The sequence below is a fragment of the Gobius niger genome (genome assembly GCF_951799975.1).
Source record: "Gobius niger genome assembly, chromosome: 4".
Lineage (NCBI taxonomy): Eukaryota > Metazoa > Chordata > Actinopteri > Gobiiformes > Gobiidae > Gobius > Gobius niger.
Genome location: NC_136855.1, coordinates 1,247,551 through 1,270,005, shown reverse-complemented (window position 1 = coordinate 1,270,005; position 22,455 = coordinate 1,247,551). Strand labels below are relative to the sequence as shown.

Here is a 22,455-nt window from a genome sequence, read left to right as displayed (position 1 = left end):
TAATCCACCAGATAAAAAGAACTTCATCAAAATCAAAACATGACATACATGACACACATGAGTCTTTTATATGAAACTGTGTCATGTCTAATAACATGAAAGAAAAGCATCACGAGAGGACCAGAGAAAAATGTAAAAATGATCAAAAATGACCGGAAAATTCCTAAAAAATGTGATGCTGAAGATGTAAAGTAGTTTCCTGGATGTGTGAGACTTCTCAGGTGAAGCTCAGTGTCCTTCAGGAGAGAAACTGAATATAAATAACTCTGTGTTACTCACTTACTGTGAGGCCAGAGACACAGGAGCAAAGAAATAAATAAATACCCTGACCCTCCCCGACCTTCATCACTATGGAAACATGAGGCTGCAGGAGAAACACCCAGGCCATCAGAGACGTCAGAGACAGAGACCCAGGACACTCAGAGAAACTCAGATCAGGAACATCACACACATGGATCTGCTCGAATAAAAACACCCGGTAATAATGTTCTAGGGTTACAAGAGGCTTTAACTGTGACAAATCACTTTAGCTTTGACTTTAGAGCTGAAGTTTTCACTCGTGGCTCCGCTGTCGGGCTGAGTCTAGAGTTTGTTTGGGGGAAAAAGAAGAAGCCTGAGTCGACCATGTCCTGGACGTCTCCACCTCCTCCCAGACTCTGCTGTAATAAACACTTCCCTGACGACGCTGGGCCTGAAGCATCTGAACCTGCGCTGACCTATGTTTCCCAAACAAAAGAGCGCCCCCTGCTGTGCGAGGCTCAGGGCGATGTGGGTCAGCCGAGGCGACGGCGCCGCCTCGTGCCGATTGGTCACGACCATGAGAACTATGTGGACTCAACGCTAACGAGAGCGAGGTGTTGCCGGGTAAAAGCCGGCGCTAAAAACACCCGCTCTCTCCGGCAACAGGGGATCAGAGGCGAGCAGACTGATCGGGTGTCGACGCGCCGCGGGGGGGGGAGCGGGGGGTGCGGAGAGCGGGGAAACCCTACACTGACGGAGGGGGACGCGAGAGGGAGGGAGGGGGGGAGGCGTCCAGCTGCTGTGACCGAGCGAGGGGGAGGGTCTGCTCATGTGGTCATTCGTTTTGGCCGTTTCTCACCGGGCTGGAGCTGCTGCTGGAACGCTGCAGTTTCAGAGCCGGGTCTCGGTTCCAAAACCAGGGGCGGAATCAGAACCAGTTACAGCCGGTTCATGAAGCGAGCCGCGGTGATGTCACAGGCCGGGGGCGTGGCTTCACCAGGAAAACAACAACAAGACAGTGTAAACACAAAGCACTATGGTGTAAAACCAAACCAGCACCAGCTCCTCGGTGGAAAAACCCGACGGTGAAGGAGGTTCTGAACTGAAGTGGAGCAGAAAGAACCAGTCCAGCTGAGGAACCATCAGAACATATGGGTTTCTGCTGCGTTCCTGCTTGAATGCATGAGAGCTGTAAGAACTAAATGAAGTAATTTTAACCTTGTAACCATGGAAATGTCTTCAGTCAAGGCGTTTTCATGTTTCTAGGGTAAAAATGACCTGACTTTGTTCTTACAGGTCTTGATGTAAAGCCAGGTGGACAGGGTCAAAGCCACAGAGGCCTGGGCGGGTCTGACTCTGCCTTTTACAGGACTGTCCCTGCACTTTCCCGCAGAAATAAACTCAGATAAACACACGCCTCTGTAGCCTCATATTCTCTACGATGAACTGTGGTCGTCGCTGCGATCCTCTTTAAACCATCGCCCGGTGGAGACGAGAGCTCATGATTCTACAATCTCACATCTTTAATGTGACGTCGAACCTGACACATAAATCTCAGTGACACCAGGCTGAAGAACAAACCTCTTGTAGCTTATGAATGAAACTTAAAGGTAACAGAACCAGCCCCAGGCAAGAGCACCTGTTCAGATTTATGTAGAGGAATTCAACTCAAATGTGTAACGGATGCTCATTAATGCATGTTTTCCTCGTGGTTACTTCGTTTGTGACGCCGCCTGTGAGTGGATCGATATAAACTCTGAGAAGTTCCTGCTGTAGAACAGATATAAAGCAGCATACGGCGCCGATGGCTTTGCACAGCTGCTCTCAGGCGCAGCAGGAGAGACTTCCTTCAAACTGAGCAGAGCCGCGTCACGCCACAGTCTGTACTCTGGTGTAAAGGGTCGTCACGCTCTCTCCGTGTTCGCCGTCACGCGTGTGCGTGTCGGTTTGCACTCACCTGCAGCAGCTTCTGCACGCACAGGGAGTGGCTGTTCCTCGCCGCCAGGTGCAACGCGTTTTTACCTGCAACACACGACACATCACCTTTAATAAACGGAGACAGGGCGTGGCCAGAGCGACATCTGAGCCAATGGCAGTTCGGGAGTATAATAACAATGCCTTAGACTTGTATTGCACTTTACAAGCCTGTGTTACCAAGATTCTCAAAGCGCTGCACTGTCGCCATTAGACTGATGGAAGCGAGCTGGCCATCCGCCCCTCCGACAACCAACCACACTCTCACTACATTCACCCAGGCCTCCTGCCGTTTCCAAACTGTCCTTATACTGTATTTGCCTGGACACTTCAGTCACCGGAACTTTACATTGTCATATTCATTGTTCTGTTTTATTGCCTTAATGTTCGGTGCAGCTGTGAGGCGCACCTGTTATGATAGTGGGCTACACAAAATCAATCAAAGTTTATTCATATAGCACTTTACAGCAACACCAGGAGGACCAAAGCTTCACAGAAAGATAAAACACATTTTAAAAACACCAAATAATGACAACCTAGGCACAATTCAGTTTGCTCTAAGTATTAAAAGCAAAACTATTGGTTGGTTGGGTTGGGGTTGGTTGGGTTGGTTGGGTTGGTTGGGTTGGTTGGTTGGGTTGGTTGGGTTGGTTGGGTTGGTTGGGTTGGTTGGGTTGGTTGGGTTGGTTGGGTTGGTTGGGTTGGTTGACTGATTGATTGATTGATTGATTGATTGATTGATTGATTGATTGATTGATTGATTGATTGATTGATTGATTGATTGATTGATTGATTGATTGATTGATTGATTGATTGATTGATTGATTGATTGATTGATTGATTGATTGATTGATTGATTGATTGATTGATTGATTGATTGGTTGATTGGTTGGTTGAAACGGTCTCCATCACAGCCCTTTCCTGCTGAGTTACAGATCAGGCCGAGCAAAGGCGGGACGGCCCGTCTAACCCAGTGCAATGGAAACAAATGGAAACACCACTTATTTCCTTGATACTGTTTAATCTATTTAAAATGTCATGACTCTCTGCTCATTGTGACTGGCCTGATGTCAGATCTGGAATAAACTAATGTAAATGGCCATATTTATGTAGAGTCTTTCTACCTGCTTTAGGCTCAAAGCACTTAATATGGATGGATGGATACACTTTATTGTCCTCAATGAGGAAATTTGTCTTGGGCTCATTGCCCGCAGCTGTCACTCATACAGTACAACCATTCATATAAAACAATTCTGTAAGTCAGTGCAACCAGTACATCACAATAAAACAATTGAGTTCATCTTAGTTCTGACGCCTCTTCACCTGCTCTTTATCCTTCAGTTTATTTAGAAGAGACACAGAGTTGGGGAGAAATGAGAGCTTGTATCTGTTGCTCTTGAACCTGTGTCTCTGTACCGTCTTCCTGATGGAAGAATTTCATATTCACCATTCAGAAAATGTGATGGATTTTCAGTGATTTTCTGAGCTTGGATGAGGACAGAGCTTTCAAAGGTTTCTTTCAAGGACGGAAACTCTCTTGTGTTGGTCAGCTTCCTGGCCCTCAGGACGAGTCTCTCAAGTTGTGTTTTGCTATATCCAGGATCCACTCACCCTCTCATTCACACAGCAGTGGAGAGGAGGGGGAAGTGTCTTGCCCAAGCACACAATGACCGTGGCCACCTGCGGGATTGAAACCGCCGACCCTCTGGTCACAAGACGACCCGCTCCACTGTCGGAGCCTCTGTCGCCACAAACACAGCCTTACTCATGTTTTATCAGAGGCTCAGACTTCAGCTCCATTTGTTCAAACCATTCAGTTTATATCAAATATAGCATTTGTTTCTTACTCTAAAACAGTATTTCAGTTCTTTTAACACCACATGACCAGTATGTGTTGAACCTGGGACAGAGATAAACCCTGAGAATGAACAGAGGAAACAAAACTAATGAGGAGAAATGAGCTGATCCGGACACGAGACTGAGAACAAACCGATCACACACACTGAGTCTCACTTTCTGCTGATGGATCAATGAAAATGTTCAAACTGGTTTTGCGTTTCGCTCCATGACGGTTTTGTTCCCCATAAGAAAGATCAGGGCTGTGACATTGATCATGGAGGTGGAACTGCAGGTGAAACATCTAAACATCTACACCTGGACTGACCTGTGGCGTCCGTGGCCGTGATGTCGACGCTGTGGCCCAGGATGAGGTTCAGACAGTCCAGGTGTCCTCTGGTGGCGGCCAGGTGAAACCTGCCGGGGGAGGAGAGAGAACGTGAGACACAGACACAGCAGTGAGGGTCAGGCTGACTGGACGCTGGTCACTACACGGTTATATGTATCGTTTATGGTCATTACTCATAAGGTCCTCCTGAGGTTTGTGTTTTCCTGCCTTGTCCCGCCCCCGTTTGAGTGACAGACATGTTCTCCAATTAAAGGACACAGCAGGAGAACCATGTCTGTCATGATCATGTGAAACTCCACGGGAAACTCCATCTTGTGTTTCTAAACTAGACTATGGGAGGGGGGCACTGTGAGACCTGGCACAGTGAGTGGGCGGGACAACCCCCCCCCCCCCATGCTATGCAGAACATAGACCAGGGGCAGGCAGGTTTGCTTGGTGGAGCCGATTTTATTTATTGTAAAAGGACAAAGGGCCGAACCTGACAATTTTAGCCAAAAGTAAAGCACCATTTTCTACAACAGCCAGTGCTGTGCATCATTTATCACCTCATGTGTTCTGTTCGGAAAGTTTGAAGTAATTGACATAGTTTCTCACATTTTTACAGTACTTAAACCCCTGCCTTAACCAAATACATTTGCTCCAGTTCGACCTTACCCAAATCTAAAAAGCTTCTTAAAAAAAGTATATCAAGAGGGACAAAAAGGCAAAAAAAAATGGTGAAAAAGCAACAAAAAAATTACAAAAAAGTGAATCAAAAATGGTAGATCAGTTTTGTCAGTTTAGCTTTTAAATGAGGCGTTACACCTATTGGCTGTAAGCTCCTGTTGAGAAGCTTTTAGATTTGGGTAAAGCTGAACTGGAGAACATGTGCTTGGTTAAGATTAAACTCTAAAATGATTAAAGTACTTCTGATTTGTATAATAATATTTCTCAAGATCATCTTGAGGGCCAAAGGTTCTATGCTGGAGGGCCGGATCTGGCCCCCGGGCCTGACGTTGCCTACCCCTGACATAGACCTTTATCCTCCAACCAGACTGACACCGGCTCCACTGAAAACTCAGGAGGAGGAGGTTCAACGTCTCAGTGGGAGGCCCGATATGGACGATAGATCTCCATATCGATACAATACGATATAACTATGGGTTAGGTGAAAACCAAGCATTTGAAATGAAAAAACAATGATAAAAAGTGCAGTTTTATTGATGAAAATCTATATCATATATCTCAATACAATAACGATAGATTTTTCAGCCCTAGTTCTGCCCCATGTGAACTGGAGAACACGAGAACAAGCGCGGAACGTTCACAGCCCAATCTGGTAAACTCACCGTCTCATTATGTTGAAGCTTCTCACATCCATATTTAATTAAATAACAGCCTGAAAGTAATTTAACTTAAGAAAACTCCAGAGTAGTTTATCCCAGGAAGTACAAACAGACAAGCCTCTGAACGTGAGACACTTCGAATAAGAGCTTCTAAACCGTTTACGCTCAGGCTTTTAGTGCAACACGAGCCGAGCCTTTTTCATATTATCACTGTTTATTTTTTCCACTGTTTTTCTCTTGTTTTAAACGTTGTTTTCTTTAATGGAAGCCAGTATTTATCGCACTGAGCACTCGGAAACTGTCCAGCACTTTGGGGCAGTGATGACTGTTGTAAATAAACCTGACCACGACCTTATTTAAGAATGATTTAAACTAAGGATGTTTCCCCATGAATCTCAATATCTGTAAATCAAATCATGCAGCTCCAAGAGTTCGTGAGAGCTTCATCTGGCCTGTGATAAAAGCTTCCCCCTGAAGGATGGAGAGAAATGCACAAAAGCGTCTCATTCAATTCAGGTTCTGGCCTTTAACCTCTTAACTCCCGCCAGTTCAGCTTTACCCAAATCCTGTAGGCCAGTGTAACACCTCATTTGAAAGCTGAGACCTACAAAACTAAATTGATCTTTTCCCTCACATGATCCGATTTTTTTCATCACTTTTTTTGTTGGGCAGGCATCTCATTTTTGTCAAATTTTCATGCCTTTTTTGTCACTTTTTCGTCCATTTTTTCTCAATTTTTCGTCAAATTTTTCTCACTTTTTTGTCAATTTTTTATCCATTTCTGTCATTTTTTTGTACATTTTTTGTCACTTTTTTGTCACTTTTTCGTCAATTTTTTCACATTTTCATCCTTGTTTTCGTCTCAGTTTTGTTGCTATTTTCACACCTTTTTTCCAGAAGCTTTCGGATTGGGGTAAAGCTGGAGAAAATGTGCTCGGTTCAGGTGAGAGTCAAGGGGTTAAAGTCGGGGGCTGATCCGCGGCTCCATCTTAATAGAGCAATGTCTTTAACTTTCAGCCCCTCGTCTGATGTGTTCAGAGCCGGTGGCAGCAGCCGTGGTTCGGGGGGGGTGGGGGGGGGACATGGGGGGGGTCTCCGGTGTAAATCTACCCGAGTGTGTCACTGTCAAGTCACATGAACCTGCTTATGCCCTAACCCTGAGGCATCTGCCGAGGAGACAGCGCGGCTGCCGCCTCCGCGCTGGAGGGTATTAAAAGCCGTGTTGATGGCCAGGAGACGGTGCTCCTCTGGGGGGCGGGGGAGGTCCTGACCTCCCGCAGAAGCCGAGGCTCCAGGGGGGGGTGAGGTATGTGCAACTGCGTTTATCAGTCACTACAATAACACATGAACAGGCTGTGGATTTAGATTCAGCTTCAGGTGAACGAGAAACAAACACGGCTCAGGTCAGAACAGTCAAAAGCACATGTTCTGGGACGGGTCAGAGGTTCACCAGGTCAACCAGAGCCTCATTTATATTAAACTGGACAATAAGTGCAGGTCCTGTGTCAGATCTCTGATGTTTATCAATTAACCCCTTAACACCCACCTGAACCGAGCACATTTTCTCCAGTTTGGCTTTACCCCAATCCAAAAGCTTCTGGAAAAAAGCTGTGAAAATAGCAACAAAACTGAGACGAAAACAATGATGGAAATGTGACGAAAAATTGATGAAAAAGTGGCAAAAATGTCACAAAAATAACACTAGAAATTGACAAAAAATTGACAAAAAAATGACATAAATGTGATAAAAATTGGACCAAAAAATGACAAAAAATTGACAAAAAAATGACATAAATGTGATAAAAATTGGACCAAAAAAATGACAAAAATGTCACAAAAATGACACAAGAAATTGACCAAAAAATGGACAAAAAATGGACAAAAAATGACAAAAATGTGATAAAAATTGGACCAAAAAATGACAAAAATGTGACAAAAAATGACAAAAAAGTTATAAAAAATTGACGAAAAAGTTACAAAAATGAGTTGAATACCCAACAAAAAAATGATGGAAAAAAAATCTGATGACGTGAGAAAAAAGATCCGCTCGGTTCAGGCGGGAGTTGAGAGGTTAATAAATGAGAGACTAAAGAAGTGGGTGTGGCTGGCGAGAGGAGAAATAATAAAAAAACAATAAATGATATTAACCTGCACAGTCGGGCTGCCCCCTGTTGGTCGTTAAGTCGACTCATTGGTCGATGTTGTCGTGTTTACACAACACCAGAGGCCTGTCTTTTTACCAGGTACTAAAATGTCATTATAAAACCAGATATCAAAGCTTTACAGACAGTGATGCTTGATTTGTTTGTGTGAAATGCTTTTGCAAATAAATAAATACACTTCAAGGAGCGATGTGAGGACGAGAGCGCCCCCTGTGTGTGATACGCAGCTGAGATCAGGCTCTGTGTCCTGGTGAGATGATTCCTTCAGTAGGTCAGACCCTCCACAGTTGTTTAAACCTCCGATACCCTGGTTCTACAGTGAAGTAGCCGATCGGTGAGTCTGACGCCTCCTCTGTCTGCAGCTCTACGGGAGAAACGAAGCCGAGAGGAGCTGCAACGTCGTGTCTGTCTCTGCTTCTCTTCCTGAGATAAAGACGAGGAGCTCCGCGTAACGTGAACAGGTTCATCACTGCACCACAGGGCTAATGTAGAAGAAACAAACGCCTGAGGAGGGCTGTGCAATTCACTGAAATTCGATTACGATTTCGATTAATTACATTAAACGATTACAAAGTTGTCAGAATCGGAAAAAAACATTTATTTTTATTTTTGTTATTTTTTGGTTAATTTTTTTGGCAAAGCAGACTTGCATTATTTTATTTGCGCTGGGATTATTTTTCCCTTCGCATTTCACCTGCCACGGCTCATGCTTTTGCCTGACATAAAAACAAACAGCGCTGTGTGATGATGTCATCAGGCCGCGCCGCTCAGTTTACTTGCGCAGGTGTGGGGCTGGCCAGCAGGGGGCAGGTGTGAGGGCTGGCCAGCAGGGGGCAGGTGTGAGGGCTGGACAGCAGGGGGCAGGTGTGAGGGCCGGCCAGCAGGGGGCAGGTGTGAGGGCTGGCCAGCAGGGGGCAGGTGTGAGGGCTGGCCAGCAGGGGGCAGGTGTGAGGGCCGGCCAGCAGGGGGCAGGTGTGAGGGCCGGCCAGCAGGGGGCAGGTGTGAGGGCTGGCCAGCAGGGGGCAGGTGTGAGGGCTGGCCAGCAGGGGGCAGGTGTGCGGGCTGGCCAGCAGGGGGCAGGTGTGAAACAGAGACCTCTCCTTAATCGAGGCAAACTTGAAATCATTTGTACTTTTAAAGACTTTTTTTTAAAGGCAACAAATAATCGTTTGAATAATCGTGATTTCAATGATGAGTAAAATAATCGTGATTGTAATTGTTTCAATAATCAAGCAGCCCTACGCCTGAGAGGACGTCACACGGAGCCATTTCACCATAAGGCACATAATAAGGAGTGAGGCGGAGCTGGAGTCTGACATTAAAGGTGAGATTAATGTGACTTTTTACACACAAATGCACCAGTAACGTTGCTTCTATGTATAAACAGCACGAGCTCCTGTAACTGTATGTCTCATGAGTGAAGTTTGGGTCAGGCCACGCCTCCTTTTAGGTTTTTTTTTCGAGTTGACGTCGGTGTATTTGACCTTTCAGTGACCCAGTGGGCGTGTGGGTGGTTAGCTTAGCGCCTTTACTTTCCATCCCGGTGGCTCCTATAGATACAGACGGCATCTCGTCATAGAAGGGGGCGTGGCTTCGCCGAGGGGGAAAATAGAATCTTTAGAGAAACGCAATTTTTCACTCTTTTAAGCCATTTTCTGGTGGAAAATGAACTTATTTATCACCCATAAATAAAGTCAGGTGTAAATCGGGTCCATATGGATATTTTCTCACAGCAGATTGTTCAGTAGAAGTGAAAAAACGGCAGTTGTAGCTCGCGCTAGCTAACCGTTAGCATTAGCCCGATGCGAACATGTAGCATCAAGTTAGCATTTTCCGTTTTTTATGTATTTATGGGCTGTTGAACCACTTTGCTCCTCTCCATGTCTTTGTATCTTTATTCAGTATGAAACTATATTCATAATTCAGCATTTGTTAAAGTACTTTTTGAATAATTAAAGAAAGTTTAGATTTTTTCTCCAAATTGTTTTCCCCCTTAACTGTTTTCAAACATGACCATATATGGGCCATTCCAGAGATGCCGTCTGTATCTATGATGGTAAATCTTGTAGGTTTTTGGAATGCATCTGCAACCATGGAAACGGCTCAATCAGCAGGGAAAACATAGAGGTAAACAGGCTGCAAGGCGACATCTTTACCCTTTTCTGCAAAGTTTTTGTGATCCACAGTGTTCTACAAGATGTTTTTGTACATCTTCCTCTTTTTGTGGAGATTTTTTACCGCCGAAGCGCTGTGCTAGCTCTGAACGATCAGCTAGCATCAGAGCTAAAGGCTATGGAGCAGTATTTGAGATCTACAAACCCAGAGATCATCGTCTGAAGCACTGAGGAGGATCATTCACACACGGTTTGACAAATAAAGAATCTTTGAATCTAAATAAACAAATAAACTGAGTCTCGACTTCTGGAACCACAAACAACACCAACCAGAAAAATAATGAACAAAAAATGACAAAAAATGGACAAAAAAAAGAAAAAAATGTGATAAAAATTTGACCAAAAAATGAAAAAAAAATGGACCAAAAAATGAAAAAAAAATGGACCAAAAAATGACAAAAAAATGACAAAAAAAACGACAAAAAATTGACAAAAAAAATGACAAAAATGTGATAAAAAGTGGACCAAAAAATGACAAAAAATTGACAAAAATGTGATAAAAATTGGACAAAAAATGACAAAAAATGTGATAAAAATTGGACCAAAAAATGTGATAAAAATTGGACCAAAAAATGACAAAAAATTTGATTAAAATTTGACCAAAAAATGAAAAAAAATGGACCAAAAAATGACAAGAAATTGACAAAAAAAATGACAAAAAATTGACAAAAAAATGACTAAAATGTGATAAAAATTGGACAAAAAATGAAAAAAAAATGTGATAAAAAGTGGACCAAAAAATGACAAAAAATTGACAAAAAAATGAAAAAAATGTGATAAAAATTTGACAAAAAAATGAAGAAAAAAATTGACCAAAAAATGACAAAAAATTGACCAAAAAATGACAAAAAATGACAAAAATGTGATAAAAATTGGACAAAAAATGACAAAAAATGTGATAAAAAGTGGACCAAAAAATGACAAAAAAAAAAGAAAAAAATGTGATAAAAATTTGACCAAAAAATGGAAAAAAATGGACCAAAAAATGAAAAAAAATTGACAAAAAAATGACAACACTGTCTCAGTTTCAGAAAAATAAGGGAGGCCCTGATCGGATTCTGGTATCGGAAAGCAGAGCCGATACTGGGAAAAATCCAATATTCAGAATCGATTCCAAATATCCGATACTGAACCGATACCTGTTTTGGCTCTCGGGATTTTAAAAACACAACTTTCACCGACTAAACCTAAATATGGACACTGCAGTCTCCCACAAAGGAAATGACCATATTTGGATTACAGCGTCATCTGGGTCACTTTGATTAACACAGATATAAAAGATGGCGCGCTGTTGTCGTCCCTGCCTGGATGGCTCCGCCTCCCTCGCGGTGGAAAAGCCAGTGGTGACTTCGCTCACCGCTAAGAGCTGCTAAAAGTGTTGACTCAGCTGGAGATCGGGGAGCGGTTAGATCTGAATCTCTGATCCCGACACAGCGAGGCTAATCCGGGCCGCTCCGGATGATCCGCCCGAGCTAACAGGGAGTAATTAATGAGTGTCCGCAGAGGACGACAATTACACCAGAGCCGCGGAGCATTCCCCTGTCCCGCTACAGGACAGGGGACAGCTGCTGAGAGGACGAGTCTGCTCAGTGAGAGGGGGAGAGAGAGAGGGAGGGGGGAAGAGGAGAGAGAGAGAAAGAGAGAGGAGGGAGAGGGGAAGAGAGAGAGGGAGAGAGAGAGAGAGAGAGAGGGAGAGGGGAAGAGGAGGGAGAGAGAGAGAGAGAGAGAGAGGAGGGAGAGAGAAAGAGGAGGAAAGAGGAGGGCGAGAGAACGAGGAGGGCGAGAGAAAGAGAAAGAGGAGAGAGAAAGAGGAGGGAGAGAGAGAGAGAGAGAGAAAGAGGAGGGAGAGAAAGAGGAGAGAGAGAGAGGGGAAGAGGAGAGAGAGAGAGAGAAAGAGAGAGAGGAGGGAGAGAGCAAGAAGAGGGAGAGAGAAAGAGGAGGGAGAGAGAGGGGAAGAGGAGAGAGAGAGAGAGAAAGAGAGAGAGGAGGGAGAGAGCAAGAAGAGGGAGAGAGAAAGAGGAGGGAAAGAGGAGGGCGAGAGAAAGAAGAGGGAGAGAGAAGAGGAGAGAGAGAGAGAGAAAGAGAAGGAAAAGGGGAGGGAGAGAGAGGGAGAGAGAGAGAGAAAGAGGAGGGAGAGAGAAAGAGGAGTGAGAGAGAAAGAGGAGGGAGAGAGAAAGAGGAGAGAGAAAGAGGAGAGAGAAAGAGAAGAGAGAGAGAGAGAGGGCATTGGTGAAAGACAAAGATAGAAACAGCGGGTGGGAGAGACAGAGGGGATGAAAAGGAACTTTATACAAGTGAGAGAAAGAAAAATGTCAAGAACAAGAGCGCGGGGGGGGGGGGGCGGGGGGGGGGAGAGAGTGAAGGACAGAGAGAAGAAGAGAGAGAACAAACGAGGTCAAAGAGACGGGTTTTGGGCGGTTTCTGGAAGTGTTGTGTGAAGTCGCTCTCTGGTGTGTCTAATAATGTCCGAGCACATTCTGCCACCTTATTATGAGCACGAGCGTTAATCGAGGCTGCGTCTGGACCGGGCACGAGGCTGCGTCCGGACCGGGCACGAGGCCGCGTCTGGACCGGGCACGAGGCTGCGTCCGGACCGGGCACGAGGCCGCGTCTGGACCGGGCACGAGGCCGCGTCCGGACCGGGCACGAGGCCGCGTCCGGACCGGGCACGAGGCCGCGTCTGGACCGGGCCCTCGCGTCTGGACCGGGCACGAGGCCGCGTCCGGACCGGGCACGAGGCCGCGTCTGGACCGGGCTCTCGCGTCTGGCCCGGGCTCTCGCGTCTGGACCGGGCACGAGGCTGCGTCTGGACCGGGCTCTCGCGTCTGGACCGGGCTCTCGCGTCTGGCCCGGGCTCTCGCGTCTGGACCGGGCTCTCGCGTCTGGACCGGGCTCTCGCGTCTGGACAGGGCTCTCGCGTCTGGACCGGGCTCTCGCGTCTGGCCCGGGCCCTCACGTCTGGCCCGGGCCCTCACGTCTGGCCCGGGCCCTCACGTCTGGACCGGGCTCTCGCGTCTGGACCAGGCTCTCGCGTCTGGACCGGGCTCTCGCGTCTGGACCGGGCCCTCACGTCTGGACCGGGCTCTCGCGTCTGGACCGGGCCCTCACGTCTGGACCGGGCTCTCGCGTCTGGACCGGGCTCTCGCGTCTGGACCGGGCCCTCACGTCTGGACCGGGCTCTCGCGTCTGGACCGGGCTCTCGCGTCTGGACCGGGCTCTCGCGTCCGGACCGGGCACGAGGCCGCGTCCGGACCGGGCTCTCGCGTCTGGACCGGGCTCTCGCGTCTGGCCCGCCTGCAGCGTGTTACAGGGCGTGGAATCTCACACAATGCTGAAAACACTTGTGGCCGTATTTGTTTAGACATACCAAAGTGATGAAGCGACGGGCTCTGTGTAAAAGATGTGAGGATCCCCGGGCCCCACAGCGGCGCTTACAGCCACAGGAGCCGTCGGGGCAGTTTAAATATCCATACATCAGAAACATTCATAGTCAAATACTTACCCTGTACTGGGCTCGAACCTACAATATAAACTCTTTAAAGGCTGGACAAGAATCTAAAAGCTTAAAGAAAGCATCAACAAAAAACGTGCCGGAAAAACAACAAAAACATGGCGAAAACACAACAAAAAAAACCTCAGAATATTCTATCAAAGCACCAAACTATGTTTCAAATGCACCTTTAAAAAGCTCCAAAAGTACAACTCGAAAACTTAAAGCTGCCTTACGCAATGTGTGTTTTTGTGGAGTAGTAAACTCTGGAGGGATATTGTTCATCCAGTTACACAATGGAGATCAATTTTTTACTCAAACCTGGCTGTAAATACTGTTTAAAGTGCTGCTAGCCCGCAGTCAGCTTTACCCGTTAGCCTGTTAGCTTCTTCTTCGTGATTCCATTAGTGTGTATTGGTGACTCCGGTCCGGTGGCAGACAAGTTGCAAACATGGTTTTCTGTCCAGAGACACCAGGGGGCGATGAAAGACCCTCCTTAGTTCTGCTTTAAGAAAAAAAGAGTCTTAATATTCGATGCTAACTGATACATGTAAACGAATGGACACGGCTATGCTAAGCTAAGCTACGCCATAGGAATGAATGGGCCGCTAAGCTTCAAAAGTAGCATCCTGGCCAAATATTTCAATCGACTTTATTGACGACTCTTGCAGAAGCTGCAATAATAATAACAATAATAATGCATCGGTTTTATATAGCGCTTTTCTGGACACTCAAAGACGCTTTACATTGCACATTTGTTCACTCCATACTCGGTGGTGGTAAGCTACTATTGTAGCCACAGCTGCCCTGGGGTAGACTGACGGAAGCAAGGCAACCAGTCTGCGCCATCGGCCCCTTCGACCACCACCAACCACTCACTCACTACATTCGCTAGGCTTCCTGGTGTTACCAAACGGTCTCCCATCCAAGTACCGACCAGGCCCTTCCTGCTGAGCTTCCAAGGTCTGACGGGATTGGGCAGAGCAAAGGCGGTATGACCACCAATAAACCAAAACAAAAGAGCCGCTAATTAACAAAACCTACTTGTAAAGAACCAATGATGAACTGTATCTATATCACAAATATCTTTACAATATTAGTGTGATATCGGTGACCTCCTACAAAACAAGAGCAGCTGTTTCCTCCCCTGATCACGGAGCAGGGGTTCATGTTGGCTTTGGGGAGGTTTCTTTTTCCAGGTCTATTGTTTTCATTTACGGCCCGTTTCCCACTGTGGCTGCCAGCAGGCCTGTCCCGGAGCAGGCCTGTCCCGGAGCAGGCCTGTCCCGGAGCAGACCTGTCCCAGAGCAGGCCTGTCCCGGAGCAGGCCTGTCCCGGAGCAGGCCTGTCCCGGAGCAGGCCTGTCCCGGAGCAAGCCCGTCCCAGAGCAGACCTGTCCAGGAGCAGGCCTGTCCATGAGCAGACCTGTCCAGGAGCAGACCTGTCCAGGAGCAGGCCTGTCCCGGAGCAGACCTGTCCAGGAGCAGGCCTGTCCCGGAGCGGACCTGTCCCGGAGCAGACCTGTCCAGGAGCAGACCTGTCCAGGAGCAGACCTGTCCCGGAGCAGTCCTGTCCAGGAGCAGTCCTGTCCAGGAGGAGGCCTGTCCCGGAGGAGGCCTGTCCCGGAGGAGGCCTGTCCCGGAGCAGGCCTGTTCATGAGCAGACCCGTCCAGGAGCAGACCCGTCCAGGAGCAGACCCGTCCAGGAGCAGACCTGTCCCGGAGCAGACCCGTCCAGGAGCAGACCCGTCCAGGAGCAGACCCGTCCAGGAGCAGACCCGTCCAGGAGCAGACCCGTCCAGGAGCAGGCCTGTCCAGGAGCAGACCTGTCCTGGACCAGAGTCACCAATACACACTAATGGAATCACGAAGAAGAAGCTAACAGGTTAACAGGCAAAGCTAACTGCGGGCTAGCTCCACTTAAACAGTGTTTACAGCCAAGTCTGAGTGAAAACAATGATCTCCATTGTGTAACTGGATGAACTATGTCCCTCTGTCCCTTTGTCTTTTCTGTCAGTGCAGGATTTACTCTCACGAACGATTAATGAGTAAAAAACACAACATGTACGACTCCTGCAGTGGCGCTTACGGCCTCTGGGGGCAGGAGTTACTTAGTGCTGCTTTAAATCGGATCTGGGATTCGACGGCCAACAAACTGTGCACATTTGTAGGAGCCGGCGTTTCTATGAGACTCCCATAAGAGAACTATCGATAATAATAAACCGTCGGCTGTCAGCGCCGCTCACAAACAAGCTCCGCCTCCCACAATCCATCATGATGAACAGACGACCCCAGAGTGACCTCCACAAACCCCTGACTCTTCATAATCCCTGTAATGTGGCTCAGCTGGGCCTCGTCCCATCAGCGCATCTGAGGTCACTTTAAGAGAGCGGAGATAAAGGAGATAAACGTCCCGGGTCAGAGCAGAGACGCAGAAGAACGCCTCAAATGGCATGGCTTTTATATATTTATTTACTACTAGTCTATTTTCCCCACTTTTTAAAATAGTAAATGGCAAATGGGCCCATTCTCTCACTTCTGGCCCTGATCCACAGTTTGGGAACCGCTGATTTAAAACTAACTGAAACCTGCACCTGACGGTTATTTCAGTCTGACCACTGAGAATTAGCCTGTGAGTCGCCCAACCCGTTACAGACTGTGCACATTCAGAGAACCAGAGTTACTGTAAGTTACTGTGCTCGTGAGAACCATGTGGATTCAACTCCTCTTTGAGACAAAAAGGCCACGGACACGGCTTTACTCTCGTCTATCATCAAACTACTGTCCTGATTCTCCGCTAGACACAACAAGAGAGTTTAAATGAGTGTGTGGCCGATGCCCCGAGTCCGCGCAGAGAAAACATGAGAACAGCGCCCGGGACACGGGGACGGGATGCAGCCGCGCATGAGGGCAGCATGAGGCGAAGCACCGGGAGACAGACGCCGAGCGGGACACGAGCGGAGAAGCACTCGCGTGTTGGGAGAGACGGGGAAGGCGGTCGGTCTCTCCTGCTCATTCACTTGCAGATGCTCCGTGTTGGTTTTATATGCGGCAAAGTAGGCGGAGAGTGAGTGCGCGAGGGCTGAAACAACTAATCGATTAATCGACAACTAATCGATTACTAAAATAGTTGTCAACTATTCCAGTAATCGATTAATCGTTTTCTAGTAAACACAGACTAAAATTTAGCAAAAAAAGACATGACAATTATGTATTTTGGATGAAAACCTACTTTGTTTTTTAAAGTTAGGGTCTGCAGTGTTTTGTACATCGTAAATTTCATAAATATCTGTCTTTGTCTTGTCCAATCAAAGCAGAATTAGCACAAAGAGCCTCCTACAAACGTTTACTTTAAGTTTACTCCATCCACGTGCCCTCAAGCGGCGCCACTTTAGCTTTATGTGATAAAAAAATTGAAAAAAATACAATTTCCATGCACCTTTCACAGCCAAGCGATTAATCGATTAATCGTAAAAATAATCGGTCGATTAATCGATTACCAAAATAATCGTTAGTTGCAGCCCTAGAGTGCGCGCTGTCAGAGCCTGTCCCCGTAACAACGCGTTGATTAATCAGTGAAACAACACCGTATTTTGACTGAGATGCGGGGCCCTTGCAGCCGCGGGTGTTTTCGTTTCACATGTTCGTTCATAGTCGTTGTGCTGTAGCCTGGCTAACGCCAGACTAAAATCACAAGTGATACTGCAGTTGGAAATGATTGGAGCGCACACAGCAGTCTGGTGTTAGCCAGGTTAGTTGTGCTGCTGTGATATTACATTTCCGCTCGACACAGAGTGCAAACAACAACATTATTAGGCCGTTTCTGGAAATACTCCCACACTTTTGATGACTTTTGCCGTGCTTTTCCCCCCTCGGTCGCAGCGTTTGCATTACGCGCAGCCACGCTGGAAGTGAAATGTAAACAAGCGACGCGTCGACGCACAAAAACGGCGTCGACGTATTTACGTAATCGACGACGTCGACGACGTCGACGCGTCGTTGCAGCCTTAAAATGAGGCATTACACCGCTGCTCTCCAGTTGAAAAGCTTTAAGGTTTGAGAAAAGTCAAACTGGAGAAAATGTGCTCGGTTCAGGCGGGGGTCAGAGGTCAACATTCACTCCCCTGCCCAAATAAAACAATCAATACAAATATTATAAAGTTACTCTTTCATCTAAAGGTATTTAGAGTACAGTTACTTTCCTAATATCAGAAAATACATTGCAGTATTTAAGCATTAAACATTTCTGTTTCAGAAACAATTAGAGAAAGAAAAGATCCAACGGCTTTAGCTCAGAGTACTCTGATACTCTGATCAGAACACAGTACTCTGATACTCTGATCAGAACACAGTACTCTGATACTCTGATCAGAACACAGTACTCTGATCAGAACACAGTACTCTGATACTCTGATCAGAACACAGTACTCTGATCAGAACACAGTACTCTGATCAGAACACAGTACTATGATCAGAACACAGTACTATGACCAGAACACAGTACTCTGATCAGAACACAGTACTATGATCAGAACACAGTACTATGATCAGAACACAGTACTATGATCAGAACACAGTACTATGATCAGAACACAGTACTCTGATCAGAACACAGTACCCTGATCAGAACACAGTACTATGATCAGAACACAGTACTATGACCAGAACACAGTACTCTGATCAGAACACAGTACTATGATCAGAACACAGTACTATGATCAGAACACAGTACTATGATCAGAACACAGTACTATGATCAGAACACAGTACTCTGATCAGAACACAGTACCCTGATCAGAACACAGTACTATGATCAGAACACAGTACTATGATCAGAACACAGTACTATGATCAGAACACAGTACTCTGATCAGAACACAGTACCCTGATCAGAACACAGTACTATGATCAGAACACAGTACTCTGATCAGAACACAGTACTATGATCAGAACACAGTACTATGATCAGAACACAGTACTATGATCAGAACACAGTACTATGATCAGAACACAGTACTCTGATCAGAACACAGTACTCTGATACTCTGATCAGAACACAGTACTCTGATCAGAACACAGTACTCTGATCAGAACACAGTACTATGATCAGAACACAGTACTATGATCAGAACACAGTACTCTGATCAGAACACAGTACTCTGATACTCAACTCTGACTTAAAGCAACAAAACGTCAGAATAAACATGAGAGTTTGAGCTGTTTTTACTCTGACATGAAAACTAAGAGGCTAAAGGAGAAAAGGAGAAACCTCTGACTCCTGCATGTCATGTTCATGAGCCCCCCCCCCCCCACACTGCTCAGAGTGGGAGGATAAACCTCTGACTCCTGCATGTCATGTCCATGAGTCCGCCCCCCCCCCCCCACACACACTGCTCAGAGTGGGAGGATAAACCCCCCCCCACACTGCTCAGAGTGGGAGGACAAACGGGTCGTGTCGGGACTGGTTTGGATTTCGGAGAGGGAGGCATGAGTCTGCATGATCTCAGCGGACGGGAATTCCCACTTAAAGGCTTTGGGTGGGAATGAAATGACAGCGCGATGGGAGGGGGCGTGGCCAAGCGGCGGGATAACAGCGAGCGCAGAGTCTTTTGTTCAGGGGAGAGAGCCTGATGTGACTCAACTTGGACTTTCATGAGTCAAGACAAAGGAGTGATGGAGGACAACTACAGAAGGAGACGAAACGAAAACTACTCTGGCAAATCCATCACTGTGATTGTTGTGATTGTCGTGATTGTCGTGATTGTCGTGATGTAAGTTTTAAAGTCAACACTAAGTTCACAAAGACTGAAAAGAAACCGCACGAAAACATGTTTGTCGACGTCTCAGCTCGAGCCGCAGGACTAACATTGATCCAATCGAAAGTGAGGCTTGAGCCGCTGCGGTCGCCGAACCCCACGGGGCTGAGGTTTAGTCAGCCCTGCACCTCCCCTGTTTGAGTGACAGACGTGTTAGCCAATCAGAATCGAGCATCACTTCCTTTGACTCAGGACCACTGCAGGAGAATCAGGTTATAAACAAACTCCAAACAACAAACTATTGTCTGGTAAACAGTGCTGGGCTAGTTACTTATAAATTGTGATATAAATATTAAAGGAGGGGGGGTATTATGCAAAATTGACTTTTTCAAGCTTTCCATCATGTTATTCTGTCACTCCCTCATTAAAAACATGCCTGAAGTGTTGCCTTGGCACATTCACGTATTTCTGAGTAATCTGTAAAAACTCTGATGGCGGCCATTTTAGGGATAGGTTTGCCTGAGTCCTCCTAGGAACGCCCCCACCTCCTGGAGACGCCTCCGAGCTTTGGTCACCAGCCGAGTAACCGACCACTGCTCCTCAGCAGAACCCCCTCCCCACTGATGCCACAGACAGCGTGTGGAGGGGGCGTGTCTAAAGGCTCAGAGGTTCTTAAAGAGACAGAGGCCGATTTCAAGACATTCACTACAGCCATTTTGAGAGAGACATTGTATACAAGGCAGTTATTCTAATTTACTGCATTTACAGACCAACAGAAGGTTTGTCATCATTGTAGTGTGATATAGACTGGTGCTATGGGACTGAAAAAAGCAGAACACCCCCTCTTTAATAATGTAATGTTTGTATTACATGTCACGGTTTCAAAAATCCCCTCCTTAACGTGGTGGAGGGTTTGACCTGAATGATCCTGGAGCTCTGCTGTCGGGGCCTCGTGCCCCTGTAGGGTCTCCAGGGCAAACAGCTCCCATAGGTGACGGGTCCTATAGGTGACGGGTCAGAAAAAGAGCGGTTCTTATGAGAGACCAACAGGCCCGGTCAGAACCATGAGGCCGTTCCTTCTGTGGACCCACCACCTGCAGGGGGCGCCATAAGGGGCTGGTGCAATGTGATTTCCACGACCCGGCAACGGAAAAGTAGAAGAAAATGGATGGATGTTACACCATTTTTGGCAAAACATGAACTGAAATAGTAATGAAGCACCAGAGCAAAAGTGCCGTCAGAGATTTCATTTTCTTTCACTTTCCCCCGTTCTCCCTGGTGTTTTGTTTTGACGTTAACTACAGACGGCAGGTCTTTTACACCAGTGTTCATCTTGATCTGGTGCTGCTTTTTCTCGTTCATACATTTAAATGCACCAAGTTACTTGAAATGTAATGACTACCTGTCTGGTCTTTGTGTGTGCGCTCAGTCACTCAAAAATACCAAAGATGTTGTTAGCATTTGGCCTCTCCCAGTGTATTCCTATGGCTCCAAACGGGGGTGAAGTTAGAAGCGACCGAGCTCTTCACGGGCACAAAGACCAGACAGGTACGGATCAACTCGTCTAAACTCAGGTAAGAACAGATCTCAGTATGGAAGAAAGCTGTTTAATGGAATAATTTGCAGCTGATTCAGAAAATGCTTTCATGTCGCTGATAAGGAGGGAGAGTGGGCGGCGACACGTTTATTACAGAATGATTCAAACTAAGGAGGTTTGTCTGACAACTCCACACACGCCTCTTTGCCTCTCGCACATTTGGATCTCGTTGAAACAGAAATGTAATGAATGTTTATCTGCAGCTAAAGCTCAAGTGCATGAAAGTTAAATCAGAAAAAAAACAACCAGGTTTTTGTCAAAATCGTGCAGCTACAGGGGGTTCGACCACATCCCAACTGACATGAAAGAAAACACTGCAGATACGAGCTGGACAGAGCCGGCGGTGTGTGGCGAGTGTGGGGAGTGTGTGGTGACTCTGGTGAGTGTGATGAGTGTGGCGAGTGTGGTACTCACGCAGAGCGGTGAGTGTGTGGAGAGTGTGGTACTCACGCAGAGCGGCCCTCCACGTCCAGCTTGGTCGGGATGATGCCCTTCTTGGCCAGCACAGCGGCCACTTTGTCCACCTCGCCGCGCTCCACGGCCTTCATCAGCCGGTCATCGTACTTGTTCCAGTCCGTGTTCTGTGGGGAGACATTAGACATGCATTAGGACACGTAAAGGCGCTGCAGCAGCGGCTGCGTTTTCCTCTGTACATGTGCAGACGGAAACATATCTGTAAAACATGTGCAGACGGAAACATGTCTGTAAAACATGTGCAGACGGAAACATGTCTGTAAAACATGTGCAGACGGAAACATGTCTGTAAAACATGTGCAGACGGAAACATGCAGCCCGTATCCATGGCGACACTTACAAACGGCATGGCGGTGCACTTCAGCCAGCGGCTCATCCTGGGAGACGGCAGCTGGTCCTTGCACCGAGCCACTGAGAAAGTGGCCAGTTTTCCGGTTCACAAAAACAACACAAGAAGAAAAAAAAACAAGTTCCTGAGCGTCAGCGCCTCAGCCAGTGAGTGCGACGACCGCTCAACAGTCACAGTCACAACACGGAAGGTCGAGTCTTTTCTCACTCCCAGGAAAGTTCACTTGGCAGCGCTCAGCGTTCAGCATTCCTGGTTCTGCCCGCGAGTTCATCACTGCACAGCAGCTTCACACGGGGAGAGGAGGAGCGGGAGAGGGAGAGGGAAGGAGGTGGAGAAGCAGAAGGGCCAGCCCTGCCAGCCACGGGACCTGCCCCGGCCGGCTCCTGCTCTCCTCCTCAGGGAACAGTCAGCTCAGCCTGACTCCTGCTCTCCTCCTCCTCAGGGAACAGTCAGCTCCTCCTGAGTCCTGCCCTCCTCCTCAGGGAACAGTCAGCTCCTCCTGACTCTTCTCCTCCTCCTCAGGGAACAGTCAGCTCCTCCTGAGTCCTGCTCTCCTCCTCCTCAGGGAACAGTCAGCTCCTCCTGAGTCCTGCTCTCCTCCTCAGGGAACAGTCAGCTCCTCCTGACTCTTCTCCTCCTCCTCAGGGAACAGTCAGCTCCTCCTGAGTCCTGCTCTCCTCCTCCTCAGGGAACAGTCAGCTCCTCCTGAGTCCTGCTCTCCTCCACAGGG

At 47.2% G+C, this 22,455-nt stretch overlaps 1 protein-coding gene across 1 annotated transcript in view; it reads right to left on the bottom strand.

Annotated features, from left to right (window-relative positions):
• The window catches only part of uacab (uveal autoantigen with coiled-coil domains and ankyrin repeats b), a 79,310-nt gene that overhangs the window by 26,022 nt on the left and 30,833 nt on the right, over positions 1-22,455 (bottom strand). The window contains exons 2-4 of the mRNA XM_079555137.1: positions 21,353-21,483; positions 4,379-4,467; positions 2,198-2,262 (exon numbers count right to left, since the gene is read on the bottom strand). Of these exons, the coding sequence (XP_079411263.1) occupies positions 2,198-2,262; positions 4,379-4,467; positions 21,353-21,483 (285 nt within the window). The remainder of the gene's footprint in view (positions 1-2,197; positions 2,263-4,378; positions 4,468-21,352; positions 21,484-22,455) is intronic.